The 24347-nt window shown below is 18.9% G+C and overlaps 2 protein-coding genes across 3 annotated transcripts; one reads left to right on the plus strand and one right to left on the minus strand.

The window, feature by feature from the left end:
* Nucleotides 1-308: 308 nt before the first annotated feature.
* Nucleotides 309-10471, plus strand: LOC122717589 (multiple coagulation factor deficiency protein 2 homolog). 2 transcript variants are annotated; one of them, XM_043941808.1, is made up of 5 exons: nt 309-430; nt 5485-5640; nt 8360-8446; nt 8866-9026; nt 10248-10471. In XM_043941808.1, the coding sequence occupies exons 2-5, from the start codon at nt 5489-5491 to the stop codon at nt 10376-10378; spliced, it is 531 nt and encodes a 176-aa protein (XP_043797743.1). In that variant the 5' UTR covers nt 309-430; nt 5485-5488; the 3' UTR covers nt 10379-10471. The 2 variants fall into 2 exon arrangements, with proteins under 2 accessions (XP_043797743.1, XP_043797744.1); XM_043941809.1 differs by lacking the exon at nt 8360-8446.
* Nucleotides 10472-11505: 1034 nt separating this feature from the next.
* On the minus strand, nt 11506-14417 carry LOC122717612 (ribosomal oxygenase 1). The gene is made up of 6 exons (XM_043941841.1): nt 14320-14417; nt 13408-14012; nt 13030-13307; nt 12157-12889; nt 11736-11922; nt 11506-11633 (listed from the first exon to the last, which is right to left on the minus strand). The coding sequence occupies exons 2-6, from the start codon at nt 14010-14012 to the stop codon at nt 11562-11564; spliced, it is 1875 nt and encodes a 624-aa protein (XP_043797776.1). The 5' UTR covers nt 14320-14417; the 3' UTR covers nt 11506-11561.
* Between the last annotated feature and the right edge of the window lie 9930 nt (nt 14418-24347).

Below are 24347 nucleotides of genomic sequence, written 5' to 3' on the forward strand. Positions count from 1 at the left end.
ATTATATTTTGAATAATTTTATATATTTATAAAATCGATCATTTCATGTTATATAACAATCTAAATGATTTAATGATCTTTAAGGGATCAATTATTTGCATTTAAATTTGTTTTTTTTCTGAAATATTTCAAGATATATTTCAAGATATAAATTTATTCGTTGTAATTAATATTTTTTCGATTTTCAAAATATACAAATAAATCGATTTGTAAAATTCAAAAGCAAAATATCCCGCTTTATGAACGAACAGTATAACGAGCAACTCTTCGAATACGCAAACTCCATGAAGAACGTCGATAAATGTCACGCGCGTTACAGAAAAGAAAATCCAGTTGAAAACATTATTGAAAAGATCGACCACAAAAAATCGAACAGAAGTTCGACTCATATTCCAAGATCAGTAATTCAACAGTCGATCATTAAATCCAGGTAAATGATACAATTTATTAATTTCTTTATGCGCATTAAATTCGCACAATTCAAGTTGACTAAAAAACATCGGTGCCAATCTCAAATTAAGGTTAGGTTAGGTTAAAGGTTAAGATAGAATAACCTAATCTGAAGCAAAATAGGTTCTAATTTCTTCGATTCGAGAGTATGTTTCGAGATATCTATGAATATTGAATTTTGAGAGATAAAGAGCGGGTTATTTGAAAATTTATTCGCAAAATATGTATTCATTTCTTTTTAGACAAATATAATGATTAAATATATATATAATGATTAAATATATAAAAATGTTTAATAAGCAAGAGAATAATAATTTTATTCTTCTAATGATTAATTTTTTAAAAATATTTTTTTATTTATAAATTTTTATTAGATTTTATTATACTAAAAATATTTTTGACAAATATCAAAATAGAAGAAATGTCAAAACATTATTACATATTATATTATTTTTCAGATTCAAATGTAAATTAATCTTTCATTCTTTATTTTTTCGCTTTAATATAAACAATTCACATTATTTAATTTATTGATTTTCATTTTTTTTCAATATGAGAAAAAGAATATTTAAATCTTGATAAACAAATGAAAAATATTTTATATATGAATTATTTTATATAATACATATTATTCTACAATGACTTGAATAAGTAAACAAGTTTTTTTTTATCTATAAAACTTGCTTTGAAAGATATAAATTGCTTTTATATGATAACAAAGTCAAATTTAATGTTTCAGTTAAAGTATATTCTTTATGGATATAAATAAAAGAAAAATATGTATAAATTGGAAAATTATGGAAAAATATAATAATAAAAATATGTATTGTTATCGCAATAAATTATGATAAGAGACAAAAATAAATTGACAATGTAATTAACTAGTAATGTCAAATATATTCAATATTTAAAAATATTTATCAATCCTATCAATATAAATTGAATTTATTATTTTGTAAAGATCATTTTAATTTTATTTCATTTCAATGAATCAATCATCAATATTTCATATCAGCAGGTACCCCATATTAATTCTTGTTTGATTTATTTTATTTTTAAAGCAAAATTTAATTACATGAAATTGAATAATTTTATTTGTTATTAATCAAATATGGTTTCCTTCCAATTCATATATTTTTTTCATTTTTTTTTAAGAAGATTTTTCTAAAAGATTTTTATTAATTATATTTATATTTATATATATATTAATTATATTTATAAAATATTTATATTTATCTATTTAATGTATTAAATGTAGAATCAATAAATTAACTATTTACGAATCAAATGAAATACAATGAAATTTGATTTCTGTATTACTCATTCAATTAAAAATTCAATAATTAAGATTGCATATTAGAATTTAAGCAATATTGCATTCTTTAAAAAAATAATTAATATTAATTACATAATAATAATTTCCAAAAAAAAATTAGTTTAAGAAATATTTTTTTGAATATTTTTTTGAATGTTATAAAGCTTAAATAAATGTTATAAAGCTTAAATATTATATAAAAGATAAGAAAAATACGAACATAAATTTTTCTATCATTTTTATTGATATATAAATTTTCAGAAATATTTCACATTTATTAAAAAATAGAGATTATTTATTTAATGAAGGAAATAATTTATGAAGGAAATAAATATTTATAAATAAGTATTACACAATTATATTATTCTCTGAAAACAATTATTACATGTAAATTCAATTTACTATCTGCTCTCTTAGAATTATGACTATCAATGATAACTAATAATTTGATTATTATATATATTTAAAATATCGTTAAAATAGTCAATAACACAAGTAGAAATAACTAAAGTAAACTGCAATATAATTTTTTAATAAAGCTTATTTTTATTGAAACTCAATAAGTAAATAATAACATAAATAACATTTTTAAATATCTTAATAATAACTTTGAATAAGAAAAAATATTCTAGTCATTTGTATTTCAATATAATTTCGTCTATTTACAATATCTCAACGATATTATCAGAATATATAAAAAATTATCAATAACATATCGATAATCACAATTATCATTATCTCAAATATGTATATTTATACATGTCAGAGAATCGCTCTCGCAAAAAATATCATAAATTATTAGAAATACATCTTTATTAAATATTAAGTCAATGATGATGAAGATTGAATTAACATTGTTTTTTTTTTATTCCATTAATGAATACAATAATATTATTAATATAAATACAATAATAATATTAATGAATAATAGTATTTGAATGCATATATTATATATATTCTCGATTGAGATTTTTGATCGAAGCGATATTCCAGGGAAAAAAATCTAGGTCCCCTGTAAGGCGACACAGGTACATATGGGCTCTTTCAGTGAATGGACCAAATGATATAAATTATTTATAGATTTCGACACCAAAGTGAGGAGGGGGAATCGAGGGTATTCTGTTCCAACTGGGATGTATACCCCGGGGGGGTCCACTTGCATCGAAAGCCCCTTGAGGCCCCCTCAACATATGCATTTTCACTCGGCCACCATAAGCCTATATAAAATTGATTCCTAAGTACCCTGGATTCCTGTCAATCTCGCGTGTCTTTTAACACCTATCTTCATTTGTTCTTTACACAAATATTCACGAGTGTTCGATTTGAGTGTAAACATGACTAAAAATGACACTTTGCTCTTCCCTTACTACCACTTTTACTATTCGAAAAAAATTATTTCAAAATCTTTATTCATTATATATTTATCAAAACCTATATAGATTTCATTAAGATAATTCAAAACATTTTTCTTAACTAATTTTTTAAATTATTATATATTATGTATATAATAAGTAATATGTATATATTTTTTTATATTAGATTGATTTTTATATTAATTTTTAAATTTTGATAAAGAAATATTTAATTATCATATTATTTGTCTTTCCTTAACATTATTTATTTTATTTATTTTTTTAAATATATTTTTAAATATATTATTACAATTATTACTAAGGATATTTAATTTAATTCAATTTAATTAATATTTAATTTAATTCAAAAAATATAATTCAACATATATGAAATACTTATAAAACATATATAAAATACATACAAACGCATATATATGTACATATATGTACATATAAACTACACTATATACAAGTATTTTTTTTATTTTTATTTTTTTTTTTTTTGTGAAATTTTTATTCTTATAACTAAGAATTAATTTATTTACGAATAATTTGATTATCTTTCTAACAGAAAATTAAAAAGTACTAAATTGTAGATGATCTATTATATAAAATATAAATATATTATAAAATATACAATAAAATATATATTGTAAAATAAGAAAAATATTTTTATAAATGAAATATAAAATTATTTATTTAGGTAATGATTTTAATTATTTAATTATAATATTTATTTTTGTTTGATTTAATTAAAGTAATATTTGTTATTAGTTTAATTATATTTATTATTGTCTTGTTTTAATTTAAATTGATAAAAAAAATTAATTCTATTATAAATATTTGTATATATATAATTGTTACTAATTATAAAAAAAATAGAAAATAATTAATGAATACATTTTAAAATCAATTTTTTATACGTAAAATTTTCGTACGTTATGTTTTCGTACGAATTTTCATACGTTATATTGTTTTATATTATTTTTAAATTTTTAATGTTTAATATTGCATATAAGTTCTTTTAAATGTAAATAAAAAATTTTGATTTTTTTCAACGGGACATTCAAATATATTTTGTTCATCAATGATAACAAATTTATGACTACGAATAGGAAATTGATGTTATAAAAAAGAAATATTTGAAAATTAATATATTAATGTGTTTTCAATATTGAAATAGAAGAAAAATATATGGAATGTTTCTTATAATTTGAAAAAAAACATTCATATTTTCTATTAAATCCTTTATAATTAAATTTCTTTTTTTCTAAGAAATTTATCTATTACCGATAAATATTGTAAATTTTTAATTCTTAATCAATTATAATTAGCTCACTTGAATTATTAAATTCATTAAATATGAGAATTAATATCGAATAATCATTACTTTCAATGCAATATTTTTTAAAATGAAAAATAATTCTTGATTACAACTCTCAAGAATTTTATTTTCAAATGCGAATAGTAATAGTTAAAAAAAATTTTAAACAAAAAAATTATTATAATTAAATTATAATTTAATTTCTTAGAAACTAAATATATTAAGAAGAAAAAAGACATATCATTTTACAACTATCAGTGTATACGTTTCATAGAGTTTTAAACGATTGCAAAGTTCTTGACGAGTGATGTGTAGCAAATTTGAAGACGGGCCCAGAGCATCGTGCACTGCACCCCCCGGGGTCCAATCTAAATCAATGGGCTTGTGGGTAATCGCATAATAATTACTAGGACCCCCTCTACCGTCCATCTGTCGTTAGCCAAGGGTGTTCAACCCCTACAAGTGACAGTGGACAATGCTGGGGCAACGTAGACGATCATCGTGTCTCAGCAGGTCCTATTGTTATTGAGTATTGTAAGGAATATCGCAGAATGTCATCCAGTTTTTCACATTTTTATATTTTTCGATTTATACGTGTAATATTTTTTTCTATTTATCATTATTTATTATATACACCTCATATTATTTAATAATTTGACATTTATTAACTATATACATACATATTATTTATTTATTTTTATTATAATAAATAATTAATTTAACAAACTTATTTTTTAATAATAGAATTTTTAATTATAAAAATAAAATTTTCATCTTTGGACTATCCTGATAAAAGTTATAAGTGAAAATAATATTTTATTTTTGTTTTGAATTTTTTTTTTCGTTAGATATTTTTGAATTAATAATGAATATTAAATTATAAATTTATTATATTAATAATGAAATTAATAATTGAAATAATAATATTTTTTCAATTCTAATTTAATAAATTTCAAAAATATTTCAAAATTAATAGATAATTGTAATATATTTATATATATATTTATATTATATGTTATTTATTAATTATTAAACTGTTTCAGACAAATGATAACTACAATTATGATCGGTTTATGCATTGGATTTTCGACTGGTTTACGTGGACCACATCATCCGCGAAGCGCTGTTTCTCACCATCATTACGCCCCGCAAAAAGACGTGAAAATAACGCAAGATACAGAATTATTACAGGATGCTACGTTAGTTAATATTTAAATTATTACTTGATTCATTATTATTATATTATATTATTAAATTATTACTATTTTAATTAAATATATATTTATTTCACTTTATTATTTATTGTTCATAATTTTATTTTATAACAAAAAAGGAGGATCATTAAATAGATTTAAATTCCTTGAAAAGTTTCTCTCTCATAATTTTCTTTTTGAATTAGTTGAATCTTAATAACAATTGAAGAAAAGTAAATTTAAGTAAATTTAAGAAAAAAAATTATTTTAATTAAATTATAATTTATTTTTTAGAGATTAAATATATAAGATATTTGAATTACGTTATATTTGAATACGTTTCTATTTTACATTATGCCAATTTAATGAATATTAAACAATGTAATGAATTCTGTAATGAACAAAAAAATAATTTTAATTTAATATTAAAAATATATAAATTTTAATATAAACAATTCTAAGAATAATATCCCAGATTATCACTTACACTTCATATGATTTTTTGATTTATACATTTTTCAATATTAGTATTGAACACTCTTTTATTAAGTTTTATTCAATACTTGCGTAATTAAAAACTTTCATAAACTTTCAAAAACTTTTTTAATAAAATAGTAAATATAAAGAAATGTAAAGAATAAAATAATAATATTTCATTCTGCATATAACATTCAATGATTAAAATAAAAGAATATGACAATAAACTCATTGTTTTTTGATGATATTTAATTTAATATTCAAATATTTTTTTTTATATTTTTATATTTATATTAAATAAAATAACAAAATATTTAATTAAAAAACTCTCATTTTTATATTAAAAAATACTTTTCATTCAAAATTCTAAATAATATAAAATTTTGATTTTTTTAAATAAAATGTTTCTCATGTACATATTATAATATTTAGTAAATTGTGACATATAATATTTAATATTATTGTTCTTTATTATTTATATACATTTATTAGATATAACAAAAAAATTATAAATATAATATTCATTTTTTTCTGTAATGATCTTTTGAATATTTATGTGCACATAATATAAAAATAATTTTTGGTAGATTTGTATTCACTATTAGTTTTTTATTTATTCCATTGTTATAGAATTCTTTATTTCTTTTGATAAAATATCTATGTTTTCTCAATTTAATTTCTTGTATTAAATATCTTTCATGTTTTTCGAATTTAACTGTATTGGATTTCTTTTTTAAAAAAAATTTTTACAAAAATTTAAATAAATTACTAACTTCTCATCTAAAAAGTCTTTATTGTATTTTCATCTGGCTTTCGCACAAAATGTAATGTCTAAAGCTGTGTCCTCGTTGAAACAACGATGAAAATTTTTTTGCTGTATGCTGTTATTTTTAAAAAATATCCAACAAATGTCAAATTGTGAAAATATTTTGCCCATATTAAAGTCCAATATAATATAAAAAACATAAATTTTGATTTTAAAATTATGTTCATTATTAAAGTTATCTGTACGTAAGCAAATAGTTTGTTCCAGGTTGAAGAAAACTTGCTCCTTATAATTATAATAATATTTATTGTTATGTTAATGGTAAAAAAAAATGAAGTCAATGATGAAATCAATGATGATTTATTATTAAATTATTAAATTATTAAATTATTATTAAATTAATAATATTCGAAATTTTTTATATTTATCAAATATTCATATTTTTCATAACTTTTTAGTTAACTTAATAATTATTGTTCAATAATAGTATTTCAAAATTTTAGATAATCATACATCAATGTTCAGAAATAAGTGAATAATTACCACTATGTCTATGAATTGAGATACAATGTAAATTATTATAAAATAATATTTATAATTTATAAGTAATATACATTATGGAATCATTTAGAAACAAATTTAAGAAAAGTATTCAAAATTAAAAATATGTTTATAAAAACTTTTACAAATTGAATGGAAAAATATTAAGTATGAAATAATGAAAAAATTGATAACCAGAATATCAAAACTAGTAAAAGCAATTAAAAACAGTTGAATATATTAAAAAAAATGAATTATATTTAATTAATGATATATTAATGATATATTAAATATATTATTAGTAAAATATATTTTTTAATTTGATATTTTTGTATTTGACCAATTTTTTTGGATCAACCATGCAAAGATGTGATCACGAATATATTAACACTTTGTATAAATCGCATTATGATGGGAATATCTTGTAAATCAAGCAACAAAATACATAAGATTATATAAATATTTGTTTTTATTGTTTTTATTTCTATTCAATTGTTTCTTCAAACTTTACATCTACAAAAATATGTCCTTGTTGCTTTAGTGAAGATGCAGCTTAAGATATGTAAGATATATACTTTACAAAACACATTTAAATTAATTTAAATTTTCAAATTCTTAATATATAATTAAAAAAAATTTTCGTATATGAAAATAAGTAAAAAATTTGATATTTTTTAAATTTGAAAAATTATTTAAAAAAAATGATTTTGAAAATTTATTAAGTATGCATATAATTGCTAAAATACAATTTTTTGCTCATTATCATCTTATAATCAAATATCTAAAAACGCATCAAAAGTTTATCAATTATGTGATTAAAATATGCATGAAGTACATTATATTTATCATAAATTATTTAGTTTCAATATAATTTGCATTATTCATATTTTTTATTCGATCTATAATGCTACAGAAATTCGAAATATAAAAACGAAATTCCAGCCATTTAAAAGAAGATATAGGATCAATGGCGGACCAATTGGACTTTTCGAATATGACTGAACAGGAGATCGAATTCCACTATTTTAAGTATGTTCATATTAATAAATTATAAATAATATCTTTATTTTTCATTATATGTTATAAATTTTTTAAAAATAATATATCCGATATCTTATAAGAAAATTTTTTGTATTTTAAATATTGAGTTGAATAATAAGTTCGTTTTCGATTTTAAACAACTATTGATGTTGTATAAAATTTATAATATTTATATAATCAAGAATGTATGTGGATTATTTTTTTCTGTTAAATATAATAGTTTTTTATCTCATGAAAACTTTTTATCTTATCAAAGAATTCATATATATATATATGAATCATTAAAAAATTTAATGATTTTTTATGATTACATATTATAAAAATTATTGATTGAATAAATATTAATAATGTTAATAATTCCATGTATTATAAATTGAAATCAATTTCAATTGCTATATTAATCGTAGAGTTCACGATATCGACAATAATGCCAAATTGGACGGATTAGAAATTCTTTACGCGATTCAACATACATTTCACGAAAACAGACTTGCCAATGCTAAACGTGAAAATTCAAACGAAAACATGAAAACTATGGATTATGAAGATGATTTGCCCTGGATCGTAGGTATGTAAATTAATTGTATATAATAAATTATATATAATTTTTTCAATAATAGATTAAAAAACAAAAAAAAAAAAAGAAAATTTTTATTCATCGTATATTTATACACAAAATTATTTTCAAATTAAAATAAAATTAAAATAATATAATTTTATTTTAATATTTAATATTATCTATTTTAATATGTATTTTTTTTATATTCCATATTTTTAAATAAAATATTTATTTATTCTTGATATTCTTTAAATTCATTAATATGTAAATAAGTAAAAAATTATTCACTATTAGTTTTGAGAGCGTTAAATTATAAAGATAATTCAGATTTTTAAAATTCAGATTTATCTATTACAAAATTCCATCTATTATAATATTAAAGTATTATTATAGTATATATTAAAGTATAATATTAATTTTTCTTTTTTATTACATCTAAAAATTTAAGTTTATATACGTTTAAAAATTTGTTTTTTATATTGCTGGAATAATTATGTTTGCTATAATTTATTTCAATTAAAAAATTGATATTTAAAGACAAATTTAAATTTTAAAATCAACATTTATTAAAAATTAACATTATTAAAACATTTATTAAACGTAATTATTCTCTTTAATTTTTTCAAAATGATTTCAATAAATTTTGTAAATATTCTAAGAAATTTTATAAATATTTGTTTCTCTTCTTTATTGTAAATATAAAAATTATTTTAAATTTCTTAAACAAAATTTTTATTTCCTTGTATATCTAAAATTATTATCATATCTAAACAAAAATTAATTATGTAAATATTATAAAAAATAATATATAATTAAATTTTATTTTTTTAAATAGAAAAAAAGAAAAGTAATATTTTAAATGTATGAAAGTCTAATATTTTTTGATTACAGCAAAAATTTTTTTATTTGTATTTAAATGCGATTAAAAATAAATCTTATATGAATAATATGTAATAATCCTAAAGTAGCATAAAATATAATACATTATAAACATTAAAATACATTTCCTTTAGATATTTTCCATTTTGTATCTTTTAAATTTTTTTTTTTTTTTTAATACCATAAAATGAGTTTAACAAATATATTTTAGATAATATATAAAAATAAAATATCAAAATAATTATTAAATTTTATTAAACAATTTCAATTAAATATTTGTAATTAAATTAAAATTTATGTAGATACAAATACAATATAGAATAAAAAGTAATATTTGTTTCTGTTATGAAGAACTTGTGGATAGAGTACTCAGAGAAGATGACGTGGATCATGATGGATACATTGGATATATCGAATATGTTCTTGGAAGACAAAGAGATCACATTGCTCAAGCAAAACGAAATAACAAATCGGACAAATAAAAATATATCTAATTCAAAAAATTCTTAATAAATAAAATGTATTACAAAATACTATGTAATATATAAATTTATGTCTAAAATTTATGTCAAACAAATTTTTTTTTAAATTCGATTTATTTATAATAATTTTCTTCTACTGAAATGTACAAAAACTATAAATTTTAATACAAGTAATTTTAATGTAATACAGCAAGTTATTTATTTTATTCATTTTTTTTTTCTTATTTGAAAAGATATATATTTATTATCTAAATAATTGTATACTCAGCTTTTTTTAAAGATAACTTTATCTTTTAAATAAATTTTTAGAAATAATTAAATTCTAAATCAGATAAAATATTCAACCAGAATAGTTTATGTGATAAATAAATAAATATTATAATTTTGCATTTATATATATATTATATATTTAATTATTAATATATTATATATTTTAAATTAGTACAATTATTTGTAAACTTAAGATCATTATTTGTGATTTATTATCTTATTATTAAAAACAAAAAATATTATAAATCAACTTTGTTCAAAATAATTCTTTCTTCAAAATATCAAAAAAAATTGTTCCTTGAATATTTTATTCTATATTCAAATAATTCAATCTACATTCAAAGTTATATAAAAATTAATTTTTTCTTTCGTACAATATTTTTAAATGATATTATTATAAAAGAAAGAATAATATAAATATTTTTTTAAATATATATATTTTTTCATATTCATTCATATTCATATTTTTCATAAACTATACAATAATTTATTACTCGTTTCTAAAATTATAATCAATAAATTATAATTGTAATATAACTTTCTATTTTTACTAATTATATTTTACTAATATTTTATTCATATTAAAAATCCTTACAATTATGAAAATTATTATATGTGTAATTTTGTATAAATATATAAACAATCTTATATAAAGCAATATATTTTATATTATAGTATTATTTTGTATTTTATATTATTTTTATATGTTTTATATTGTTATGTCAAATTATTTTATATATTTATATATTTATTATATATAATTATATTATATATTTATTATTTTTTTTATAAAGAATTAATTAATTCTTTTTATAAAGTATTAAAATTAAGTTAATAATAATACTTTTAAGAATTTTGACTTTTAATATTTATTTTTTTTTTAATTTTTGTACAAATTACTTAAAATATACAATTATTCCAATATACATAATGGATTGTCTGTTACTATAAGACATTTTTCCCAAAGATCTTTGACTATTTGTATCTATCAAATAAAAATAATTTATAGAATATTAATTTGTCATATAAAAATAATGTAATATATTATAATGTTACTTTAAAATAATTATTATATTTCTGTATTTACCTTATTGTCTTCACCATTAATTGGCAAGTCTTCTACACGTATAAAATTAGGATATTGCAATATCATTTTTCGAATAGCAGGTATAAATTCTTCACTAACTTCTAAAAATTGTGATTCATACTCATGATATTCTTTAGAATTTTCACTTGAATAATATATTTTAAATGATTCATTCTCTTTAATTAATCTATAATAAAAATAATATTCATATTAAATATATAAATTTAATTAAAATTATGGATTTAAATATAAATCTAAAAAAAAATATAAAAATAAAATATAAATATTAAAATATTATATGATTTTATAATTTTTTGCATATGATTTTTGAATATTGTATAATTGTAAAAAAATTAATTTTTTATAATGATGAATTCAAAATTCAAAATTATATACATCACTAATTTGTATTGAGTCATACCTTATACAATGAGATCTTGCTAACCGAAATCTAGTATCAGGTTCTATTTCTACTCTATTATTAACAATTCCATTTTCAATCATTTTTTCACCATCTTGAGTAACAGAACATTCCCGTTCGCTTTCAGAAAGAACAGGTGGTAAAAAATCATGAATATGATTTTTTGCCATTAAATCTGCAGTTTCATCAATGTCAATATAATCTATTAATTTACTAAGTAAATGTTTTATTTTTTCTTTGAATTTATCTTTGGAATTATTTTGAATCTCAGAATGTACATATCCACAATATCTTAAATAATCAATAGGTAATCCTTTTCGAAATTCATAGTCTTCTTTTATAGCAGCTGTTAATGCATTTGGAAGTAATTTTTCCAAAAAATCACCCCAACTATTTTTCTGATAAACACTTAACGTAATATGAAGACTATGTGTATTATCGATAGTTTCACCTTGATGAATTGTTCCTCGTGGAAAATATAATAAATCTCCTTCGTTTACAATTGTATCTAGTATAGGTTCTCCAATCTCAAATTGTGAAAAATTTTCTGAAGAATATCTTGGCAAATATTCATTCTGGTTTCGTGGTTTATACAATCTCCATCTCTTTTTACCTTCAATTTGTAATATAAAAGCCTCAATATCATCATAATGTGGTGCAAAACCTTGACTATTAGGTGGTGTTAGATAGGAATTTGCACCAATAAAGCAACCAAAGAATTCTTGAAGTGTAGCTGAAAATAATAAATAAATCTTATTAATCTTAATAATAATGAATTAGAAAATATATTTAAAAATATAGCTAAAATCATTTTGATATTTTTACTTGAAAATATTTTTGTTTAATAATTATTTATTTCAGAAAAATAAATACCATTTAATGAATGTAATTTTGGTATGTATGTTTGTGGATTTAACATTCGAACAGAACATCCATTCATATAATAATCCCAAACAACAGTTGGAACTGCACGACCAATTGGATTATGAGTTTCCCTTATACCATTTTCATATGAAGTAATATCAATATTTTTTGTAAATAAAATATAGGACTCTCTTAATATTTTATCTAACATTGGAGTAGATATAAGTAATTTATAATACTTAGGAAAATTCCTTTTTATATGAACAGGTGTTTTCTCCCAATTCTTTCTAGAAGAAAATAACACATTAAGAAAATAACATATTCCTTATTAACATAGAGACTTATAAATACATATGATTTAGAAAAATTTAATTATTTTGAACTCACTCAAAAAACTCCTCTATTTTCATAGGATATATTAACCATTCAAACATTGAACGACTTGTTTTTACAGGATTCTCATGATTTTCTTCAGATGTTTCACAATTAGAATAAGAAGTAGTTTCTTGAATGGTCCTTTTTATTACTCTTGTTTTTCTAATTTGTTTTTGTTTAATTTGTTTCATTTTTGCAAGAGCTCTATTCACCATTAAAACAGAATTTTTTAATTTTTTCTTTGGTTCAACTTTCTTTGAACCAGAAATTAAGATTATATTCTTATTTTTTTTTTTATGTATTGGTTTTTTAATTAATTTATTTTTCTTAGAAATTATAGATGAATTAGTTTTTTTAGATATTAAATTCTTTTTTTTATTTATATTTGGAATTTTATTTATTGAAACTTTATTTGTTCCTTGAACATTTTTATGTATGGATATTTGTTTTGTCTTTTCTTGTATTTTAAATTTTGTATCACCAATTGAAACTACTTTTTTATCTTGAAGAGAACTATGTTTTCTTTTTAATTTTTTTGAATTCGATGATGATTCTGTATTTTTGCGTTTCATAGCATACATTGCAAATGCTGATACTGGTTCATGATATTTAAGCATCTATAAAAATATAATAATAAAAAAATACTTGCAAATAATTTATGAAATATTAATTAAATAATAAAAGACAAATTTTATAATTTAACAAATTTTGATATTAATTCATAGTAAATAATATTATATTATAAATCTAAATATAATAAATATAAAGTCACATAAATATATTAACTATAATATATACACAAATAAAAAATTTATAAATTATTTATAATTTATGATTTATAAATAAACAATGTAACCGGCAAGTATATAGGTTATATTGTAATATCCTTATATATATTTATAATATATCATTTTCAAACATTACCGTGATATGTATATATCTGTACAAATTTTATAATTTTGATCCAATTAAATTTAATTATTAGTTAATACTATTATTCTCATAAAACTCTTAAATTCAATTTATCACTGTCACAACACGTGGTTATGATTACATGTCATACTGAAAGTAATAAACATTAATTTGAACATCAATTTTAAAATGATATTCAATTTATACAAGAATATAATAAATAAATTTTTTACAAGAATATAATATAATTTATAAAAATTAAATTTTTATTTTATGAAAAATAATTTTATAAATTATATAAATATCTAAATTTCATTATCATTTAATATTTTATCAACTATATATATATATATATATATGAATTTCTTATTCATAAATTAATCTCAATTAAATTTAATTTAATATAATAATAAAATATATAATAATATATAATAATAAAATAAATATATTAGAATTTGAATAAGATAATTTTTTGTATGTATATATATATATAATAATATATAATAATATATATAAAATAAAATAATAAAAATATTAAATAATAATAATTAATATTTAATTAAATATAAAAATTATTTCATATAAATTGAATTTTATATAATTTGAATTAAAAAAATCAATTTTAACGTTAACACATATTTTATTGTCTTCTAAAAAATACAGTATAGTATAGTTAACATTGAAGATTTAATTTTGTCTAATAAGTTTATTTTTCTAATTTTATTTGTTATTCTTATTTTTAATTTAATTTTAAACCTATAATTTAAAAAATAGATATTTTAAAAAAGCTTTTATAAAATCAATCATATCTCGTACATATATAGAATGTCTCATCTAATTCTACTATTCTTAGTTTATTATTTAGTATTACAAAATATAAATATGATCTCAAGATGATTTTAAGCTGAAATTTTTATAAATGAAAAGTTTATGTTGTTTTCTTCTATAATCATGATATATCATGAAATAAATTTTTAAAAAATCTACAAATTAGTTTCGAAAATCTCTCAAACATTATAGATGGACAATTTTTATTATTTTATATTTCATTCATTTCTATAGGAGATTCTGGGTTTATTATTATATATTAGAATTTTGCATTATCTTTTATATTTATCAAATAATAAATAGAATATTTTTTCTACCGACAACTAATATTATATATTTATGTACTTATTTATTATATTTTATAGATTGTACGAAATAAACATAATGAATAATTTTCAATCTGAGTTATTATGTATATCCATATATGTATAATATAATAAATAAACATGTAAATATTAATAATTGTTCATAAATGTTTATTTTAGTACTATATAGAGAAATGAAATGTGTATATTATAATATGCAAATTGAAGAATGTAATTAGAATCATTTTGATTATATTTTAATAATATATATAATAATAATATATATTATAATATAAATACGATAAATTTATAATAAAAAAATATTTAAGACAAAAATATATAATATTAAAAATAAAATAATTTAATATAATTATAAATTACATAAATTATTCTTTCTTTAAAATAGAAATTATATTTTTTATTCTACAAATCAATTCGAATTATAATTTTTTATAAACATAATAAATATTATAAATATCAAATAATATCAAATATTAAAAAATTATTTGGAAAATATCTTAATTAATTTTAATTTCATTGCTAAGAATGTTATAAAAATATATTGATTGTTTCATAAATAATGATTTATTAAAACATATTTTAGATTATATAAAATTTTTATTATTTCAACTTGATCATAATATAGTAAATTATTAGTTTTTTCTATACTTTATATTTTTTTAAATCTCAAAATGAATGAAAATTAAATTTTTATTTTTTTTTTTTTTTTTATTTTTATTTTTATTTTTTTAACAATCAAACATTTGAAGCATCGGTTTTAGTAAAATTTGATTAAAAATTATTTAATAATTATACATAATTGTAAATTATATAATTATACAATAATTGTAAATTATATAAATTATATTTATTTTTCTATTCGAATTTATTTTATTATTATTCATTTATTTTTATGAAAAAAATTTTAACTATTATTTAAAAAATTAGAGATGATTTCGAAATTAATGTGATTGCTTTGAAATTATTTAATTTTTATCTGAAAAATTTTTACTAAAATTATTATTTAAAGATAATCGAAATTCTTAAATTACGAAATTCTTCACTTAATTCATTTTAAGTGAATATATTGCATTCAAAATAACAGAATAATAAAGTATTGATTTTTTAAAAATATACTATTATAATAGATATATATTAAAAATTATTATAAGAAAACAATATATACAACATAAAATTGTATTTGTTTTTATATACATCGAATTAAAAGTATAAAAAATCAATTTTTATCCATATTCAGAAAATATTATTCATTTTTTTTAATAGATTTTTTGGATCTATTATTAATAGTAAATTTCAATATATAAGTAATATATAAATAATATATATAAATAAGCAACATAATAATTTTCTAATACTTTCTATTTAATAATTCTAATACTTTCTATTTTTTATTTACAATGACAAACAAATGCTCGATGAAATATCTATAATATCTCTTATTTGCATAATTAATTTTTTTTTAATAAAAAGTCTTGTGTTTTAATAATATAAGATTCACATAGTATATTATCCAAATATTATGTTATGTTATATACTATGTTAATATTTTTTCATTTTGAGATTTTTTGTTAATAGAAAATAGAATTAAGTGATTTATTTTATTTATCCAAATATTTCTATGAATTCGATTATCATTATATTAATAAAAGAATTTTTGAATTATTTAAGATAAATAATGTAACATAATAACATAATAAAAATTGTTATGATTTAGAAGCAAATTTAAAAGAAAATTTATGATTTGATGGCAAAAAATAAAAAATAAAATTTTTAAAAAAAATTAATTTTAAAAAATATTAATATTTATATTGTATTTATGTTATTACTATTAGTCTTTCTGAAATACAAAATAATTATTACAAAGAAATACAAATGTTTTATTTGAAAATTTTTTTTATCCAAATAATTGTTTTTCTAATTTGAATATTGAAAATTCTACAATAGTAAGAAAATTACAATTTTTATTTTTAATATTTGTCTATTATACGAATTTTTATCTATTATATATGAATGTATTAATATAGTTTATTCTTATATAATAAATATTATTAATTAATCAATAAATATTGTTTTCACTTATTACATTATTTTTATAATTCAATTATTAAATTTTATTCTTTATTTTTTTCTTTTTTCTTGCATGAATTTACATAATTAATATCTAAAATATATTAAAAATTTGTTATTTTTTTTTATCATAACGTTTTATTATTAAATCATTACTTTCTTATTAAAAAATACATAATAAATATAAAATTGATTATTAATTAGCTTCAAATAATTAAGGATTGCTAGGAATTAAAAAAAAAAATTAAATTAATTTTCAAGATACATAGAATATTTTACAAGTAAACATTATATGTATTTAAATTTACAAGTTTTTTATTAATTTTAGGATGCTATATTATTCTTGTAATTGATGTTATTTGCAGAAATAATGGATGTGTAGAGAGATTCTTTAATTTTCGAATACATATATAAAGAGAAACCGTGATTGACTATTTCTTAAAAGTATTACAATATTAAAATTAGATATGGCATATCGCTGAAATTATACAAGAGCATACTAACGCATGATGATTTGTTATTAATTAATCATACTATTTTTTACTTCTTACAACTATTCTTTAGTTGAAGAATTTCATTCTTTGATTTCTTTTACTTCTTTCTCTTGTATTCTATTCATTACGCAACATATTTTTTTTATTCGACAAATATTACTTTTGTTCATATTGTTCGTAATTAATGATTAATAATAAAAAGAAAAAAAGTAAAAGAAAAGTATAATTATTAATTTATATTAAATACATTGACTTATATATATATTGAGATATACATGATTTTAGAATCATAGGCTTTTTGTCCTTATCTTAAATTGTCTATATACATTATAGTAATATAAATATAAAATGATGAAATGAGGTAAAAATGTAATTTTTATATAAATGAAATATATCTACAAGAAAAAAAGAAATATACTTATAAGATATTGATTATTCATATTGATTAATTTAATTTATCGAATGATGAAAAATTAAAATAAATCGATGCGGAAACTAAATAATGTGTGTCACAAATGAAATTTAATCATCCATGACACGCAAAAACACTGAGGTTATTAATATTAAAAATTATTTGTTAAACATTTATAAATATATTCTATACTATATATATGTCTTTATGCATTCACTATATAGAGATAGATGTTGACATATTTCTATCTTACGATTAATAAATAACATTTTTCCCGGCATTTTGATAAGATTTTTTTTAACAGATAAATTAAGTACATACTTTCACAAGTGTGCAACCGATGGTAAACTAGCAACACGCCTTTTAACAAATATCTATTCATCTATTCATAAATATAAGCGCTTTATTTTCAGTCGCATTTCTTCGACATGTCTTTGCGATGAGTTTTCATATTTTTCAAGCGCATTATCTTTAAAGTGACCATCCCCCATCGCAGAATATGAATCGTAACCTTTATATCATAATTTTGATTTTTATATAAAGCGCATTTGTCCATTATTCTTCGTGATCTTTGCACACACACACATATATACATGTATCATCACGAAGATATTTATTTATCGCTGTTCTAAAAGCTTCAAATTCTGAGAATCATGTTTTTATATAAATATATATAAATTTTCAAGGTACAATGTGTGTAAAATAAATTTATTAATGAACTTATTTATTTATTTATTATTATTGTTGTTATTATTATTATTATTATATTATATTATTATTATTATTATTATTATTATTATTATTGTTGTTGTTATTATTATTATTATTATTATTATTATTATTATTATTATTATTATTATTATTATTAGGAATGAAATAAATTCAACTAATTATATTAGATGTAAAATGATAGAAAAAAAAAAAGATGAGAAAGTTAAAGCGCAAAAGATTTAATTTCAAATTGCATTTATTATGTAATGTTAGAATCCATGACATAATACAGCTATTTCATATTATACGTATCTGAACCCTCTACAAATCTATGATTTTCATGCATTTCATGCGACTCGTGTCTGATAAATTATTTTTGAAGAATATTCTTAAAATTATTTAGCCTGTTTAAAGATGATAAAATGATGTATATATATATATATATATATATATATACATATATATGTTTGTAAATCTAAAATGCTTGCAAATGCAAATTGCAAATACTTCCTCTTTGAATTATCGTTTTTAAAAATTATGCAATAGAAGAAATTTTCGAAATGATCTTGAATTTCAATTTTTTGAACTTTCTTATTTAAAAATATCTCCAAAAATTCTCTATACAGAGAACTATCTACTTTTTAACAGTGATCATTATACAATCATGAAATTCTTTAATATGAATATTTCATATATTTGACTCCAACGTTTTAAAATCCTTCAACAAGATCATTTCTAAATGTCTTCGTTTATAAATTTATACATATTCCGCTTATAACTTTCGAGATTTAAAACTACAAAAAGAAGCATTCGAGTATCATTACATGAATATTTTAGTTTCACCATCATCAATTGTATGCTTTTAAAATCTAATTCGATAGATGGATTTTTTTTTATTATGATTCTATTCTTAATTATAATGTGATCCATTTATATGAAAAAAAATTGTTCTATTTTTACAATATCGTATAATATAACTATGGTATATAAGAATATTTACAGAAATTTCAAAAATAAAAAAAAAATTCTTTCTTAGATTATTCGCATGAATTTTATATAGATTATAGAGGGTTAACGAGAAGCGTCATTGCATTATATAATAATATGCAACTCATACAATACGTCACATACATATTATATAAAAGTTTGAATACGTAATAGTTGTATTGTGCAAAATTTAAATTTTTTTATTGTACGTGAAAGCTGGATGTCCAACTATGAAACTCAGAAAATGGTCACCTCGATTTTTAAGATTTTTCACTTTTTATATATTCGATATTAAACATTTCTATCACTTTCGCTCTAACTTTCACACTTTCACACACATACTGTTTTTTTTATTATGATGTTCTCTTTTTTCTCTCTCTTTTTCTCCCGCGCACTTTCATCCTCTTTAAAATTTTGAAAATCTTTACTCGCAATAAATTCAAACTTATTATTTGCCACGTCAACACGCGCAAGTAAAGCGCCAGGCACTTGTAGATATTAAGGAAGATTTATACAACTCTTTTTTTTTTTTCATCCGGTGGGATGTCAAATTTAATTGAACAAGGCAGTTTGTAGGACGGACGACATTTTTCTAATAATCTCACAATTATTTCGATTACATATATCTCGTATTTCTTGTTTTTCTCTTTCAAATTATTTTCAACAAAATGTATAAGCAAATATTCAATAACCCTGGTTATGTATTTTACTTTTTGGCGATATAATTATTTATTTATTATCTCACATGTGTATTATAATAAAAAAACAATAGAAAATTTTAATTGTTGTCAAAATTTAATTATCTCATTCTCAAAATCAATAAATTAATATATTTCGATAAATTAAAGAATATATAAAAAGTTATTTATTCTATAATTTGTGGAAATTTTTAGAATTTTAAGAAAATAAATAATTAACATATATGAACAAATAAATACACATAATATATATTTAAAATAGTATTGGAGCTAAGAAATTATTGTAATAAAAATAATATAGTACATAATTTTTTAAAATAGCATTGACAATCATACAAACATTAATACCGAGACATATTTTTTGGATTTATATTTTTTTTTTTTTTTTTTTTTTCGAAATCCAACAGGTACAATAGCATTCGAATGTTTCTCTCACTTTTACATTCTTATATAAAAAACATTTGAAACTAAAATATTTCGCATGTAACATGAGACGTAATATAAAACTTTAAAGAAAATTTGTAAATTTTCAAAGTTCAATAGATTTATTTAAAAAATTTTCTAATTGTTCGAAAATAAATAATTGATGTCACGTTTTCGCTATAATTATTTTGGCTACAAATAAAAATTTGCCAATTCAAACTTCGATAGCAAGATTTATATTACTTATTTCTCTTATTTGTATTGCTTTGCTTATCAGCAATATTTTTCGATAAAATCAGCTTTCAATATAACGCATTCTAATATAATTGTTTTTTTTGGCACTTTTTCGATTTATTCGCTTGTAATTTATTCCTTTTTTCGCACAATTTTTACATCCGCGATATACTCAGCATATACATTGTTCCTCATGAACTTATGAAATCAGGTCTCCATAAAAAATTATGCATCAAACGTTCATAATATATCACTGGACTCGCACAAAAGTAAATGCAATTTTCGTTTCAATCGATCAATCATATGGATATCTACCACATTACTTATTGTAATAAGTGAATATTTAATTAAAATTGAAAAAGAACATATTTTTTTCACATTTATGTCAGTGTGCAAATGTTTGTTAATTGTCAATTATAATGTAACTAAATTTTATTGATTTTAAAAAAAAATATATATATAAACAAAAAAAAAATGTCTTCTCTTTAACTAATCTATTTATAGCATTTAAAAATGCTATATGCTAAATTTATAGCAGAATATTTGTTCATGTTAAATGTATTCGCATTTTGTGATTAAATAACTAAAAATAATTTTAATTACACAAAACATTTTATGTATTTTTATATAAAAATTGCTCTCATGATTAATCTCTTCTAAAGAAATTCACATCACTTTTGCATTAAATACAATTGATGGAAATAATAAATCTGAATGTGAAACATTGATCGCTAATGAAACTTCACAAAAATCTGCAAATTATTGATATTTCTGTTAACGGTAGAATGAAAGTCGTCCGAATGACTTCCTACAAACAGCGAACGTATTTGGTTGTAATTTACATTGAAATCACAAATTTGCATAAACCTTTCCTTATAATAATTAAGATGCTCGAGCTCATTAGTAAAAAGGGGTTAAGAGAGCTCGTGCTCTAACATATACATAGCAACATAATAAAAGGTGCGCAAACATCCTCTGAGATCAGTGATGAAAAAGCGCGTGTAGACAAGAAATCAGAGCACGCTCGACAAGAAATTACACAAGTATAGCTTAGCCTATAAAGCGTTACTTTTACAGTCGGCTAATTATTATCATCATTAATGATCATTTTTACTCAAATATTCCCTTATTTCAATGCTTATTCGTTTGTATTCAATTCGGCGGTATTGGTAGGTACAACACATTCGCATTTCAAAACGGAATTAACTAGACAATCCTAAAAACTACGATACTATATCATGATGCTTGGATTAATAAAATTCATTGGGAACGCCATCACTGAATTCTTTTCAAGATTCTGACATTCTTAAAGCTGACAGTTTTTCACATCTATACCTTAAGCGCTTTTACATGTGTACGTTTTTTAGTGCTTAAGTGAAGTAAACTTATGCTACAGTAAATTCTTGACGCTTTCGCAGAGAAAGAAATTATTATTTCTTTCACACATTTGCAGAAAAAAAGTAACGGCTAATGGTTAAAATTTCGTAGGAAAAGCAAAAGAGAAAGAAAAAGTATTGTAAAAATATTATAGAAATTCTTTAAGTGCTATACGAAACTATTGATTTTTTTTTTCTTTCTTTCTGCATGTAAATATAGAGTGATGAACAAAAATATTAACACAAGTAATCTTTTATTATTGTTTGTAACAATAAAATTATTTATAATTGTGAAAAAAATGGAGAAAAATTATATAATTATGCTTATAAAATTTTCCAAATATATAATTTTCGAGATTATCAATTAAATATTCATGTTAAATAACTGTATAGATTAATTGAAAATAATGAATTATATATAGGAAATTATTTTTACTAAAATACAAATGATAGTTACAGAAAATTTATTTCCGAAATTTCAAGATTTAAACTAATAGTTCTAAATAATTAGTAAAATCATGAAAAAAGTAAGAAATACTATAGGAAATACTATAGGAAATAAATAAGAAAAATAAATAAAGCTGAAAAAAGCACCAGAAACATTCCATTTGCATAAATAAAGAAAATCTTATTTAATTTTACTAAGAATAATTAATATAAACTAATAATCAAAAATGTAATTAAATTATTAACATCAAAAATTAAATAATGAATATTTTAGGACAATATAAGTTATTCTTAAAGAAAAAAAAAATAAATAAATAAAAAAAAAAACAGGGAAGGAAAATCTGCAATATAGAAAACGTCGTAAGAAATGATTGATATTAAATAAATAAGAAGAATAGCTTATTAAATTTAAAAATCTTTAAAAATATTGTAATTCAACAAAATTTGTAAAGAATTGCATATGAATAAAACATATGAAGATCCTGAATATTAGTATAAACAACAAAAATATTTAAAATGTTTTTCAATTCAATTTTTAATAATATTAAGAATTTAATATTAAATTAATCTTAAAAAATTATTAAATAATTATTTAACAATTATTTAATATTTTATTAAATAAACTATTCAATATTTTATTAATAGAATGAGAAAATAAAGATGTTCAAATCTCTTTGTTGATTGATGTACTACAAAAATGTGATGTAAATATATTTTTTTCGATATTTTAAACTTGTATAGAAATACGAGAAAATTAAATTTGAAAAAGAATTATTATTTTCAACATATATTAGTTAATTCAAAGCATATTGCTTATATTATTTGAACAATATTTAATATACAAATGATTTGAAAAAATAATAATAATAATAAAGTTTCATATAAAATATTAAACAAAATAATTTAACAAATTACAATATAAAATTATAAGAATCATAATATTTTTTTTTTAATGATATATTTTTTTTTGAATCATAATAATTTTTTTTAAATTTAAAAATAGTTCCCGATATATATTCTGTTACTTTTGTAATTGC

The sequence above is a fragment of the Apis laboriosa genome, unplaced genomic scaffold, assembly GCF_014066325.1.
Source record: "Apis laboriosa isolate Shangri-la unplaced genomic scaffold, ASM1406632v1 scaffold53_cov140, whole genome shotgun sequence".
NCBI lineage: Eukaryota > Metazoa > Arthropoda > Insecta > Hymenoptera > Apidae > Apis > Apis laboriosa.